The sequence below is a fragment of the Camelina sativa genome, chromosome 15, assembly GCF_000633955.1.
Source record: "Camelina sativa cultivar DH55 chromosome 15, Cs, whole genome shotgun sequence".
NCBI classification, from domain to species: Eukaryota; Viridiplantae; Streptophyta; class Magnoliopsida; order Brassicales; family Brassicaceae; genus Camelina; species Camelina sativa.
Window position 1 is genome coordinate 1441311 of NC_025699.1, and position 15332 is coordinate 1456642.

General features: G+C 33.1%; 4 protein-coding genes across 5 annotated transcripts; 3 read left to right on the plus strand and 1 right to left on the minus strand.

Moving 5' to 3' along the window:
• Window positions 1839-2339, plus strand: LOC109129287 (defensin-like protein 43). The gene is made up of 2 exons (XM_019237118.1): window positions 1839-1978; window positions 2116-2339. The coding sequence occupies exons 1-2, from the start codon at window positions 1894-1896 to the stop codon at window positions 2274-2276; spliced, it is 246 nt and encodes an 81-aa protein (XP_019092663.1). The 5' UTR covers window positions 1839-1893; the 3' UTR covers window positions 2277-2339.
• On the plus strand, window positions 5771-7279 carry LOC104744560 (rubisco accumulation factor 1.2, chloroplastic-like). The gene has a single exon (XM_010465634.2). It carries the CDS (start codon window positions 5836-5838, stop codon window positions 7177-7179), a length of 1344 nt encoding a protein of 447 aa, XP_010463936.1. The 5' UTR covers window positions 5771-5835; the 3' UTR covers window positions 7180-7279.
• Window positions 7226-9427, minus strand: LOC104744559. Of its 2 annotated transcripts, none has more exons than XM_010465633.2 (6): window positions 9182-9427; window positions 8859-8942; window positions 8480-8763; window positions 8291-8380; window positions 7757-8115; window positions 7226-7648 (listed from the first exon to the last, which is right to left on the minus strand). In XM_010465633.2, exons 1-6 carry the CDS (start codon window positions 9363-9365, stop codon window positions 7384-7386), a joined length of 1266 nt encoding a protein of 421 aa, XP_010463935.1. In that variant the 5' UTR covers window positions 9366-9427; the 3' UTR covers window positions 7226-7383. The 2 variants fall into 2 exon arrangements, with proteins under 2 accessions (XP_010463935.1, XP_010463933.1); XM_010465631.2 differs by having other exon boundaries at window positions 8480-8769.
• On the plus strand, window positions 11264-12747 carry LOC104744561 (AT-hook motif nuclear-localized protein 19). The gene is made up of 2 exons (XM_010465635.2): window positions 11264-11443; window positions 11544-12747. The coding sequence occupies exon 2, from the start codon at window positions 11551-11553 to the stop codon at window positions 12496-12498; it is 948 nt and encodes a 315-aa protein (XP_010463937.1). The 5' UTR covers window positions 11264-11443; window positions 11544-11550; the 3' UTR covers window positions 12499-12747.

A 15332-nucleotide genomic window follows, 5' to 3' on the forward strand; every position in this document is an offset into this window, starting at 1 on the left:
TAGCGGAGCCATTGTCCATTAATGTGGGCGGTATACTCGATTTGGATGGTCAGATTGTTTGAAAACATTTTATAAACGATTCTTAACAAATTATCTTTAGGAGGGTGGTTTAAAAAGTAAAAACCAGTTTAAAACTTGGAGAATTTCACCAAACAAATTCATCAAATGCATGGATATGGTGGAAATTACTATTTTACAATGAAATTGCTCAAAATGGAGTTCTAAATATTTTCTAGAACTTTATATGATTCTCAGATAATTCGATAAAGTTAGTATATGATTTTATTCTATGTTTCGGTCAACCTTATTCTTTTTAAAAAAATGTTAACCTTGGTTTTTAAACAACTTAAAAAGGAAAAAAAATGATTTGTATGTAAAAATAGTCATAAAAATAAAAATATCATCTAGTCAGAAAAAATATTGTTTAGTATATGGAGAAGAGCCATCAATGTTAAAAAATATATTATTTGTATTTATGAAAGATGCATCAATGGTAGACTCTAAGAAGGCTGGGTTCTCATTCGGACAATGTGCTACTTCTGATATTTTCAAAAATAAATGTTGTTGCACCATGTGATCATAGAAACCAATATTAATCTTTGCAGTTAGCATTGATAATATGTTTGTTTTGTTTTTTTGCCATGATGAACCACAAATACAATAAAAGTATAATATAATTTTTTATTTTCTGTCTTTCTAATCAAAATTACCAAATATACACTCTATATCAATATATCCAACTATCACTATGCACAAATACATATATATTTTAAAAAGAAATACTCTAACAATAGTGGGAATGAGACATAAAAACAATTACACAATAATCTCACTGTCACAAAAGCAATTAATTATTTGCAGTTATGTGGTTTCGATATGATTAGGTTTAATTAGAGTAAATTAAGAGTGTGGCAATGTATATAAATGTATGCTCGATTCTAATAGAGTTAATTGATCTATACAAGGTTTTTTTTGTTCGTAAATGCTATGTAGGAAGTAATTAAGAGAATCTGCTTATATTGTAATATATGAAGTAATTGGCTTATGGTTAATTAACATTCAAACTCTGATGCATACTTTTATATATCCAACATGATGATGTTCACATTCATATAAAAGTTTTCAAATCGCCTAAAGAAGAAGGGATATGGTGTAGTTAAAATACATGACATGTTTAGTTTAATTAGTGCTAGCTAGTAAGGAGAGAAGAGCTATCGATGTGTATGTATGCTCGATTCGGATGGTCAACGTAGCTGAGCCATTGTCCATTGATGTGTGCGGTATACTCGATTTGGATGGTCAGATTGTTTGAAAACATTTTGTAGAACAAATTATCTTTAGGAGGTTGGTTTAAAAAGTAAAAACCAGTTTAAAACTTGGAGAACTTCACCAAACAAATTCATCAAATGCATGGATACGGTGGAAATTACTATTTTACAATGAAATTGCTCAAAATGGGGTTCTAAATATTTTCTAGACCTGTATATGATTCTCAGATAATTCGATAAAGTTAGTATATGATTTTATTCTATGTTCCGGTCAACCTTATTTTTTTAAAAAAAATGTTAACCCTTGTTTTTAAACAACTTAAAAAAAAAAGTTTTGTATGTAAAAATAGTCATAAAAATAAAAATATCTTCTAGTCAGAAAAAATATTGTTTAGTATACGCGGAAGAGCCATAAATGTTAAGAAATATATTATTAGTATTTATGGAAGATGCATCAATGGTAACAAAAGAAGAATTGTAAACTTTTTTTTGAACCACAAAAACCTAAATGCCCTATAAATAGAGCTTGCACTTACAATCTAAGAAATCACAGAACAGATTTGTCTAATATTATACTACATTATAGTTGATAATTTGATATATACAGTATACTACAAGCAAGAAAATGGGCATCACAAAGACTTCAGTGACCTTTTTACTTTTGATAGTATTGGCAACTTCTTTGTCGAGTTACAATATCTTGGCTTCAGGTAACATTTTTATTTCTATGCAGCTTTTGACATAAATAAGTTTCATCATCTCAAAGCTAAGAACATTGACATATCTATAATCTATATATGATTGTATATGATATTCATGCATGTGTGGTGGCTTTGTGGACATGCAGAGATCAAACCAACAGGAAGAATCGATGATATGTGCCCGACTACTTGTTCGGCAACGTACGGAAATGGTAAATGTAAGGTAGACTGTAAGAAGGCTGGGTTCTCATCCGGACAATGTGCTACTTCTGATATTTTCAAAAATAAATGTTGTTGCACCATGTGATCATAGAAACCAATATTAATCTTTGCAGTTAGCATTGATAATATGTTTTTTTTTTTTGCCATGATGAACCACAAATGCAATAAAAGTAAAATATAATTATTTTATTTTACGTCTTTCTAATCAAAAGTACCAAGTATACACTCTATTTCAGTATATCCAACTATCACTATGCACAAATACATATCTATTTTAAAACGAAATACTCTAACCATATTGGGAATGAGACTTAAAAACAATTACACAATAATCACTATCACAAAAGCAATTAATTATTTGCAGCTATGTGGTTTCGATATGATTAGGGTTTAATTAGAGTAAATTAAGAGTGTGGCAATGTATATAAATGTATGCTCGATTCTAATAGAGTTGATTGATCTATACAAGGTTATTCTTGTTCGTAAATGCTATGGAGGAAATAATTAAGAGAATCTGCTTATACTGTAATATATGAAACAATTGGCTTATGGTTAATTAACATTCAAACTCTGATGCATACTTTTATATATCCAACATGATGATGTTCATATTCATATAAAAGTTTTCAAATCGCCTAAAGAAGAAGGCATATGGTGTAGTTTCAATACCTGACATGTTTAGTTTAATTAGTGCTAGCGAGTAAGGAGAGATGAGCCATCGATGTGTTTGTATGCTTTATTCGGATGGTCAACGTAGTTGAGCCATTGTGCATTGATGTGTGCGGTATACTCGATTTGGATGGTCAGATTGTTTGAAAACATTTTGTAAACGATTCTAAATAAATTATCTTTAGGAGGGTGGTTTAAAAAGTAAAAACCAGTTTAAAACTTGGAGAATTTCACCAAACAAATTCATCAAATGCATGGATATGGTGGAAATTACTATTTTACAATGAAATTGCTCAAAATGGAGTTCTAAATATTTTCTAGACTTGTATATGATTCTCAGATATTTCGATAAAGTTAGTATATGATTTTATTCTATGTTCCGGTCAACCTTATTTTTTTAAAAACAATGTTAACCTTGGTTTTTAAAAAACTTAAAAAGGAAAAAAAGTTTTGTATGTAAAAATAGTCATAAAAATAAAAATATCATCTAGTCAGAAAAAAAATATTGTTTAGTATATGCATGAAGAGCAATCAATGTTAAGAAATATATTATTAGTATTTATGAAAGATGCATCAATGGTAAAAAAAGAAGAATTGTAAACCTTTTTTTTTGAACCACAAAAACCTAAATGCCCTATAAATAGAGCTTGCACTTACAATCTAAGAAATTACAGAACATATTTATCTAATATTATTCTACATTATAGTTGATAACTTGATATATAGTATACTACAAGGAAGAAAATGGACATCACAAAGACTTCAGTGATATTTTTACTTTTAACAACTTATTTGTCGAGTTTCAATGTCTTGGCTTCAAGTAACATTTTTATTTCTATGCAGTTTTTTACTAATATAAGTTTCATCATCTGAAAGTAAAGAACGTTGATATATCTATAATCTATATATGAATGTATATGATATTCATGCATGTGTGGTGACTTGATGGACATGCAAAGATCAAACCAAAAGAGAAACTGTAAGAAGAATGGGTTCTCATCCGGACAAGGTGCTACTTCTGATATTTTCAAAAACAAATGTTGTTACACTATGTGATCAAAGAAATCAATATTAATCTTTACAGTTAGCATTGGTATTGATATGTTTTTTTATTTTTTCTCTTTTGATTTGCCATGATGAGAACCACAGATGCAATAAAATTATATTATAATTATCTTATTCTTTTTTTTTTTCTAATCAAAAGTACCAATATACACTATATCCGACTGTCACCATGCTAATCGAGTCGCATCATTAAATATTAGATGGGTGTAACAATTTCTCTGAACTAGTAAAATAAAAACTTGTAATTTAAGAAAATATATTTTACATATTTATAAAGCTCCTAAAGCTGTTTACCTAGGATTTTAAACATCCAATAGTGATTAGCCACTTTACTATTTAACATATTTATAATTTATAAAACTTTCTATATTATTAATATTCAATAGGGATTATTTACTTCATTATTTAACATTTTTCTAGTTTACCAAAATTTTTATATTATTAACATCCAATAGGGATTAGCCACTTTATTATTTAACATTTTTAAAATTTTCAGAATTTTGTATATTCAGATTTTTTTTAAACGACTAATCGGGATCAGACTTCTCTCAATATTAACATTTTTGAAATTATTTAAAATTTATATATTAAAATATTTATAAATAAGTATATGTACAACGTTCCACATCAGCTAAAAAAAATTTGACAATAGCTGAGAACCATTATATATAAGACTAATTTGCTTCCAACTACAAATGAGCAAGAATCTTGATTTATCAAGCGTCCAAATTTAAAAGTTTTATTTAGGTTAATTTGGTTTTTTATTTGAGCAATTTTTTTTTTAAAGTTTATCTATATAACTTTATAATTAGTATATATTTTAGCAAATTAAAACTTCTAATTTTTTTTATGATATTTTAATTTTTTTTTTAAAGTTTAAAAAGTATTAACAATATTGAAACTTTAAAAATATTATATATACCTTCATAGAAAGTTTAAAATATTATAAGTACTTAAAATTTTATCATTAATATTTAACTCTAAAAAATTAAAAATGTTATGAATATTTAAACTACATCTAAAGTTTAAAATATTATAAATATTTAATATCTATTAAAATTTTAAAATTTTAGGTATTATTAAATATTATATATTCAATTTTTAAATATCTTAAAAATATCTTATTAATCTACGGTTGTCCTTTTTATTTTTTATGAGCTGTAAAACATATTTTTGTGTATGATTTTATAGATGAATTGATATTCTCTAAGTAAATTTTTTATTTTTGGGTCTAACAAAAAAAGATTGACATCTTAAGACTGTTATTTAATGTTTGAGTCAAGTTTTGTGGTTTAAAGAAGAAAAATGAACGAAAAATACACATGTTTTATTAGCTATACATTTGTTTATATTATTTTATTTCCAAGTAATTTACAATTTTGTAGTATTAACGATTTTGGTTTGAAAAGTTTCAATATGTGTGAATCTAAAACCAAATAAGTATACCATGAAAGTATCAATAATTAAGTGAATATGTGACTATGTTGACTTTCATGAATTATACAAATTTTACTAGAAAAGTGGCAAAAGTTGTGTGATAGTATAAAAATGAACTTTTAAATAGTGGAAGAACGTGAAGAAGTTGATGATTCTTTTTATCAAGATTTGAAGTTTTAGAACAACTAATTTTATATTTAAAATTGTGCATTTGAAATAAAAAAAAGTTTGCCTTTATAGTAATATAAATTTTTTTATAAGATAATATTTTATAACTGTTATTTATCTTTTTCTTGGTTCGACTAGGATAAATATCTTTTTCTTGGTTCAAAAGGAATATACGATTTATCCCAATCCGGTTTACATCCATTTCCAAACCGGTTGGTTTTGTCACAATCGTTCGAGATAAGACTACGTTACCACCATCTTCGTCTTCACACTCTGCAACACCTCTCAACTCAACTCACCTTACAATGTTTTCTCTCAAATCCTCAATCTCATCCTCGCCATTCACACAATCCACTACTCATGGATTATTCACTAACCCGAATACCCGACCCGTTACTCCATTACCACGTACCGTTTCCTTTACCGTAACCGCTTCAATGATACCAAGAAAAGGCTCAGCCAACATGATTCCCAAAAACCCTCCGGCAAAGCGACAGCTTTACCAACCATTCCGACCACCGTCATCTCCGATTCCACCTCAGTTCCGTTCACTCGATTCCGCCGGTAAAATCGAAGTCCTCTCCGGTCGATTAGCTCTCTGGTTCGAATACGCACCGCTCATCTCTTCTCTCTACTCCGAGGGCTTAACTCCTCCAAACATCGAAGAGCTCACAGGTATCACAAGCATCGAACAGAACCGTCTTATCGTCGGCGCTAAAGTTCGTGACTCGATTCTTCAATCTCTCCATGAGCCGGAGCTCATCGCCGCGTTCGACACCGGCGGTGAGGAGCTTCTCTACGAGATCCGTCTCCTCAGCAATACGCAGCGTGTTGCGGCGGCCAAGTTCATCATCGATCGCAGTATTGACTCGAAAGGCGCGCAGGATTTGGCGCGAGCCATCAAGGATTACCCTAGCCGACGTGGAGACGTTGGATGGTTGGACTTTGATTACAATTTACCAGGAGATTGTCTCGCCTTCTTGTATTACAGGCAGAGCAGAGAGAACAAGAACCCATCGGAACAGAGGACCACGATGCTTCTACAAGCATTGGATGTTGCTCAATCGGAAAAGGCTAAGAACAAGTTAAACAAGGATCTTTACGGGGAGAAAGATGAAGATAAGGTGAACGAGAAGAAAGAGGAAGTCGTAGCTGTTCGTGTTCCGGTTGTGAGGCTTAAGTTTGGAGAAGTAGCAGGAGCGAGCTCGGTGATAGTTTTGCCGGTTTGCAAAGCATCGGAAGGGGAAAAGAAGATTCTTGAAGCTCCCATGGAGATCATAGCTGGAGGAGATTTCAAGGTGGTTGAGGCAGAGAAAGGATGGAGGAGATGGGTTGTGCTTCCTGCTTGGAACCCAGTGGCAGCCATTGGGAAAGGCGGTGTAGCTGTTTCTTTCAGGGATGATAGGAAAGTACTGCCTTGGGACGGAAAAGAGGAGCCTTTACTGGTTGTCACAGATAGGAAGAGGAATGTGGTGGAGGCTGATGACGGGTATTACCTCGTGGTAGCTGAGAATGGACTGAAGCTAGAGAAAGGATCTGAGCTGAAGGCGAGAGATGTGAAGAAGAGTTTAGGGATGGTTTTGTTGGTGGTGAGGCCGCCAAGAGAAGATGATGATGATTGGCAGACGAGTCATGAAAACTGGGACTGATATATAGAATCAATACCCATATCCTATCCTGTAACAGATTACTGAGTTATATAATCATGTAAAATTTTTGGATAAAGTTGGAAACTTTTTGTTCTCAAGACACAATCAGAAAACAGAGCACGATTTTCTCTATTTGCATTCTAGTTCATGTCTTAGTGTAAAAGATCCTACCAATCAGACTTTTTTGTTTTGGTAAATGTTTTATTAACCGAGCCATTGCTGTGCACGGCGTTCACCGCTAGCTCCAACTGAGCTCCGGATGCTCATTTTCTCATTGGCGTATTTATCCTGAAGCGCTTCAAAAGCTGTCACGTCGAGTTTTCCTGTGACTGATTTGCCTTGCTTCCTACGGAGATGTTGTTCACGAACAGAAGCCCAGAGTTTCTCCACTGCTTGTCTCTGTTGTGATGTGAACCTTGATACGTTCTCAAAGGCATGTTTCACCAGTATGTCTATAACTGTTTGGCACCTGAAAATTAGTCCAATCATTCCTCAATTTCGCAGTTGTGACATTATAACAAGTTCAATGGTATATATTCAGTTCAATGGATCATGTGAATCATGGAAGCGTTCTTACCATGGAACTTTGTAACGGCGTGCAGCAATCTCCAAGCATGTAATCAAAGCTTCTCTTTTTGACCTGAGAAACCTCTTGTTCTCGTCGGCATCTGCATCTTCATTTGGTCTCCTTATCTTTGTTTTACAATTTTTCTTTCCGGAACTGGGAATCAAGGCTTCGAGTCCAAAGGGATCAGACTCGACATTTTCATTATCTCCAGCTGAAGCAGCTTCAGCCACGTCCTGTGTTGTCTGGCCATCTCCGTTGTCCTTCATCGCCGCTTCTTCAAGAATAGCTGCTTCTTCCACATCATCCTCCTCAGTTGCAACTGGAAGATCAGATATAGTCTCCTTTATTCGAGTAGCAGTCTTGGAAAACTAAACGAAAATACAAAAATGAGACATTATGACAACCTCAGAGGATAACTATCAAGACAACAATATCCATAACACAGTGAAGGAGGCAATCTATATTCTAAATGTAAGTAACTAAAGCCAGACATAGTCCAAAATATTGGTATAAGTCAGAGACTAAGGTACACGAGGTTCTTACCATAAAGCTGTCATCAGTGAAGAGGTCATTAGCCACAACTGCTTTGTATGTCCATATGGTCAACAGATTCTTCTGGCTTTTATCAAGGCACTGATTGAAAACAAAAGATAAGAACTTTCATAAAAAACTGCCCCTTCTCCTCTAATGAATTAGTTCAATAGCTTCAACCATGAATTTTTATGTGTTTACCTCGACAACATCTTGTGCTGCTGTGAACAATGCATGAAAGTCAGCTCGAACCAATCGATCTGTACAAGGAGTTTTAGACGACATGGCAGCTTCAAGTATAGCAATGAAGTAGCTGCTTGTTTCTGGCTTCACACTTCCAGCTTGGATCAGCCGTATCGCAAGCTTTGAAGCTTTAGAAAACTTGGAAGGGTTCTTGATGTGAGATGTTATCTTCTGCATCGCTTCTATCACTTGTTCCTCTGATGCATCAGTTGATGTCTTGAACTGTAGACGCTTTTTAGGGGCTGCAACTGACATATTAAAGATTTATCACAAGTTGATGGTTACATTCTTATTATAACTTTGTGAAGCGTATAAGTTCAAGTAGCTAAAACACTACCTTCCGGTTCTTGTTCTGGTTCTGGTTCCGGTGTAGATACTGCTGGTTTTGATCGCTTAAGTGCGCTCTTGAGAACAGGAGGAGCTGTGACATTTGAGCACTAAATCAGATCAGTAAGAGAAAGACTACATAAAACCAACGGCTAATGTTGATACCAAATTAGGGTTTTTTTTTTTAAGTTCACAGCCCTAATCATCAATGTAACACAGAGGTTTCAAGAAAGCTGAAGAAGTGAGTTCAATGCAGGAAACAAGAAGAGACGCCAAAATCAAAGAGCAAAAAGTTATTAAAACGAATCAAATTCAGATTAAAATTAAGCTAACCTGAAACATTGGGTACAGCAGATTCATGTGGCTTCGATCGCTTCAGGGCACTCTTGAGAACCAGAGTCGGAGCTGAAGAGGAAGTTTCATTCTTCGACTCGTCTGATATTGGAGAAATTGGTAGCTCTTGCTGCTGAGCCGACGACGAAGGAGGTGGCAGCCCGGAGAATAAATTGTCCGCCATCTCTCCTCTCTCTCTCTCTCTCTCTCTCCGGTTTGTCGACGGAGACGAAGACAGGAGCCTAAACTGACTTGTGTTCGCCTTTTGGGCCTTTTATGATATATTTTCGGCCCAATTAGTTAAACGTAATTCTCGGCCCAATTAGTTAAACGTAACCCATTAACGATATTGTGACTGTGTTGTGTGGGGGAATTGGGATGATTTATTTGGTAATTTGTAGTCTCTTACCATTGAATTCCATACCTTCAAAGACTCATATTAGAGCTTTCAAATCATCAACTAGTGCCACAAGTGTTAACTAAAGTACCTCTAATTTTACAAATTTATTAATGATAATAGAGATAAGACTTGTTAAAGTTTAATAGTAGTAGTAAAGAACACAAAAACAAAATCATACAATCGGTGTATACAGTTTATTTTTACACTATTAATTCTTTTTGTTTCATTATTGTGTGTGTTTGTTTATGTAGTCCCGAGGAGTTCAACCACCCTTTGGCTTTTTTGTCTACCTCGATTTAATTAATCAACAAATAATGTTTTAGCTATATTTATACATATATAATGTTTTAGTTGAGAGTTGTTGAGTAGGGAAAAAAAGAACAGTATTAGAACAGACTAAAACTAAACGACTTGTAAAATTTTAATAATTTAATTTTACTTTGGACATAATATAATTTCGTATATATTAATATATACATAAATACAATATATGCATGCATATCTAAGTAACAATAGAAGGCAATTAGCCTTTACCTTCGACAAATGGCTAATAATATATAATATGATATGGAGGTGCCTCAGTGGCTGCAAAGATAGTATTGGTGAATTTTGCCATGTTGAGAGGAGTCACTGAGATATAGATACATTAATTAGAAAAACCTATTTTTGCGATAACTAGTAAGTCGTAACTTTTAATAATTATGCTTTTGATCCATCAATACATAATCTCCTAGTGAAGTTTCTATACGATGCATGCGTGTATGCATATACTCTATATTATTCCCACCAAATACACTATTCGTAACCTGAAATGAGTTTTAACATTTAAAAGTCATACCTATTTGTATAAGCAGTGTCAAACTCAGTTTAAATTGTGCTTTTGTTTTTTATAAGAAGTTATTTAGAGGACTTATGTAATCAAATATGGAAGCAAATTCTTCTATTCAAAGGGAAAACTAAAACTATATATGGTATTCAATCGTGAAGTTTGAAAACGATCTGGAAACCGAAAATCATTTGTTATAATGTTTTTGTATGTATTTTCAATTATGCTATATAATGTTTTCTTGGTAACTTTTATACTTGGAAACGTCCACATACGCAGTGTGAAGTTTTCAGTAGAGGTCATTTCCTTTAAGTATCCAATTATATATGCTGTCGTAGATTCGATTTATATATATATTTCGATCCAATGAACACTACATAGATATTATTTTATACAGAAGTTTTATATTCGAAAAAACCTTATGATTCAACTTTCGAAATAAAATCAGTGTAATGGGAAAACGATCGTGCGCCCCATTAGTTTCAACCTCGGCGCTCGACCCCACACATCAATTATAACGCTAACTTAAAAAAGACAAAATACAAAATGACAGGTTTAAAGAAAATTATCTTAACCAATTATTATAATACTATCTAATATGCCAAATGCCAATTAACAAAATTTCCCTCAAATGACAAAATCATTTTGCAAAACAATGTCATTAAAAATTTTACCAAGAAAACGTACAATGCATATTGTATAGTCTATTTGTAACACGACTTTTTTTCTTTCTTAAATATATTTATGTCACTCTCTCAAGCCTTGAGTTGTGGGATTTGTTTTAATTAGTATATACTTTTTTTATAGACGCCTATTCGTATATACGTATGTATGATGTATAAGATATATCTACATATGCTTCTACTTATTTTATAAGTTAGCTTACATTACATATTTTCTCTTTCTTGCTTAGTATCATTCTTTGTCGTGTTCTTTTAATTAACCTTTCGTCAGTTTGTCTTGTGTTTCTCACAACACAAAAACTTGTAAAAGTGTTAAGAAATCAAGATCTGAAAAATCTTATCACCTCTTTTAGGTTTCTCGTTTTTTTCTTCATCTTCCTGATCTAAAATCACTTCTATTTCTTAGGGTTTCACTTCTTGAAATATATACTGATCAGAACTTAACCTCTCTAGGGCTTTAATGGCGAATCCATGGTGGACAGGACAAGTGAACCTCTCGGGCCTCGAAACGACACCGCCCGGTTCCTCTCAGTTAAAGAAACCAGATCTCCACATCTCCATGAACATGGCCATGGACTCAGGTCATAACAACCATCATCATCACCAAGAAGTCGATAACAACAACGACGACGATAGAGACAACTTGAGTGGAGACGACCACGAGCCACGTGAAGGAGCCGTAGAAGCCCCCACGCGCCGTCCACGTGGACGCCCTGCTGGTTCTAAGAACAAACCAAAGCCACCGATCTTCGTCACGCGCGATTCCCCGAATGCTCTGAAGAGCCATGTCATGGAGATCGCTAGTGGGACTGACGTCATCGAAACCCTAGCTACTTTCGCCAGGCGGCGTCAACGTGGCATCTGCATCTTAAGCGGAAACGGCACTGTGGCTAACGTCACCCTCCGTCAACCATCGACGGCTACGGTTGCCGCAGCTCCTGGTGGTGCGGCGGTTTTGGCTTTGCAAGGGAGGTTTGAGATTCTTTCTTTGACCGGTTCTTTCTTGCCAGGACCGGCTCCACCTGGTTCCACCGGTTTAACAATTTACTTAGCCGGTGGTCAAGGTCAGGTTGTTGGAGGAAGCGTGGTTGGCCCATTGATGGCGGCTGGTCCAGTGATGCTGATCGCGGCCACGTTCTCTAACGCTACTTACGAGAGATTGCCTTTGGAGGAGGAAGAGGCAGCAGAGAGAGGCGGCGGTGGAGGCAGCGGAGGAGTGGTTCCAGGGCAGCTGGGAGGCGGAGGTTCGCCGCTGAGCAGCGGTGGTGGTGGAGGCGACGCTAACCAAGGACTTCCAGTGTATAATATGCCTGGAAATCTAGTTTCTAATGGTGGCGGCAGTGGCGGAGGTGGACAGATGAGCGGCCAAGAAGCTTATGGTTGGGCTCAAGCTAGGTCAGGATTTTAACGTACGTTGAAATGGCTTTTTATTTTACAGAAGTTAACAATAAGAATTATAACGATGTGTTTTTTATGATGATGATGAAAACCAGTCAGTTGCTAGTTTGCTACTTGTGCTACTAGTGAGCTATATAGTGTGAGTGCGTACATTATATAATGTTCTCTCTTGACTATGATTTTTATTTGCTAAATTTCACTTAGCTTACTTGTGTTTTTATGTTCTCTTATTAAAAGTTTTCTTTCTTTGTTTGATGCTCCATTTTATATAATGAAGTTATGTGTGCATATATAGATATATGTGTATGATTGATCCTCATTAGATTAAATTAAGCACCTTGGGGTTGACCATTTTTTTATATGTATGATTAGCATTAATTATAGGCTATAAATTATTTGAAACTGATAAACTCTAAGTGCTTGGTCTAATTTCTTTCAATGGTACATAGATTATTTACACTAGATATATAAGATATTTTTTCTAATATATTAAAAAAAAAAATACATCTATGTATGTGTGCATGCATTTATTGGATTGGGAATCACAAACCTTACACTGTTACACACACACATACCTAGCCTCAATAATCATATATATATATATATATATATTGGTTTTGATTTTACTATAAATTAATACGTGTAAACAAACCCCATATATATATATATGAACAAGACAATCGGATTCTAACTCGATTAAGAGAAACATTGTTTAAGCAATGTACATTAACATATATATTGTTTAGAAAGAACAAGAAAGATGAAGTCACTCCGATTGCAGGAAGTTATACGTACGTTGGTTCGAATCCACATTTATTTGTAACATACATGAAATATCATTTGCGAAGAGCATCAGCTCCACTAATTCTTTAGAGAAATAGGATTGCATGCAAAAATTCAGATCAATATATTCCTTTAACACACTATTAAGTGATACTATATATATCTTTCATTATATAACATGCACTAGTCGAAAGAGATGATGTATACAACAGAAAATATCTATAACTAGTAAGTTACCCTAATTTATTTAAGTTATATATCTATTTCAAATGAAAATATATTTTGCGTATATGCATGTGTGATGTGTCTTTTGGAAAACCAATTTGTTTGGATTGAAACCTAAGAATATTGGATTTATAATGGTTTTGTGAATCTGCATTCCGCAACGGTCAAATATATACAAAGAAGCGGTAGTCAACCTCAACTAAAATAACTAAATCAATCGACTGCAAAACTTATTTGTTATATATATGTGTACATGTTTTTATGGCATACTGCAAGTCCAATGCAACTAATATACCAAACTTATTTCTTAATACAACTGTTCTATATAATAAGATACCTCTTGTAATTGTCAGCTTATAAGTGTCGTCATTTTAACAATTTTCTAGGCTTTCTTGACCATCTTTTAATCAAAAATCATAAACAAAGGTATGAGAATAGAGGAGTACCTATTCACATGGTACCACATGGGTTCCTCTTGCAAAACGCAAACCCTAATAGACTTGTTAATTATTTATTCATATCCGTACCTTCTCGGGCAGATATGCATAAAACTAAACATGATTAGAGAAGTGCTTTTGAATTTTGCATTATTCATGCTAGTTCCCTGTAGTAATGTAAATATATAATTTATTTAGATCATATCCAACTAGTACTCAAGCAGAGTAATTAAACAACAACAAATAATGTATTCTTATTCTGAATTTCTTATAATTAATTAAGTAGTATATCTGGCTCTTATATTTTATTTATGAGAAAACTAGTTTTTGATATTAATCAGGTGTGACAAAAAAATACTTATATAAATTTATTTTTTAGAGCCATTTCCAACAACAAAGTCAGCACTTTCTTCCAAGTGATGAAGTTAAACTCAATTTAAATAATTATATATAGATATATTGTATATATATATATATATATATAATTATGAGGAAACCTGATTTTAATGTTTAATTTGTAAGTAATTTAATAATTCTATAGAAATTCGAAAAAGCGTTGTGTAGAAAATCATATGTTCCTTGTGATATTTTATTGAAAAGGAAGTCCTAAACCGCACTCAAAAGACAATAATAATTAACTAGAAAAAGTCTAATACTAGAGCAATTAACAAATAATACTTTGAAAAGGAATCCATAAACGAGCATTATTAAAAGTATAACAAAGACCACAAGATAAAGCATTTGCTTAGGGGTCCTAAAAAAAACTATATATAAAAAAGGACTTTAAAAAAAAAAAAATTAGGACGCCGAGGTACTCATCAAACATACAATATATGTAGTAGATATTAATTATAAGAAATTAATAGTATACCAAAAAGAAAATGAGAATTATACTATTTCTTTTATTTTTTCTATGTATAACATGGTAGAGATTAGAGAATAGAGATAAATAACATATGCCGTTTCTTTTTTCCGCTTTTTTTTTGGTCAATTATTTGTATGAAACGAAAATTGAATTTCTTAACTAAGTTGGAATGGGGAAATTTCTTGTCGTTGCGTAATTGTTTATACCATCCATGTCCAAATAAAAATTCGAACGTCACATATGTCGAAATAATATAATTTATAGCGTTACGTGATGTTTGTTCTTAAGCCTACACAAAGCATTAAATAACACTAACTTCGGTATTGGTATAAGGAAAAGAAAATACAAAATATAATGTACTAGTCGTAACATGTATTGGTATCGGACGATTGGTTGTGGTGGTCTGGTCTCCAAGAACTGAGTCTAAAACTCCAAACTAATAATTTGCCGATAAAGAAACCAATTTACATTGACTAAAGTTGAAGAGTTAGTTATTAAATTCTTGATTTATGAAAGATTTATTTATTTTTCGTT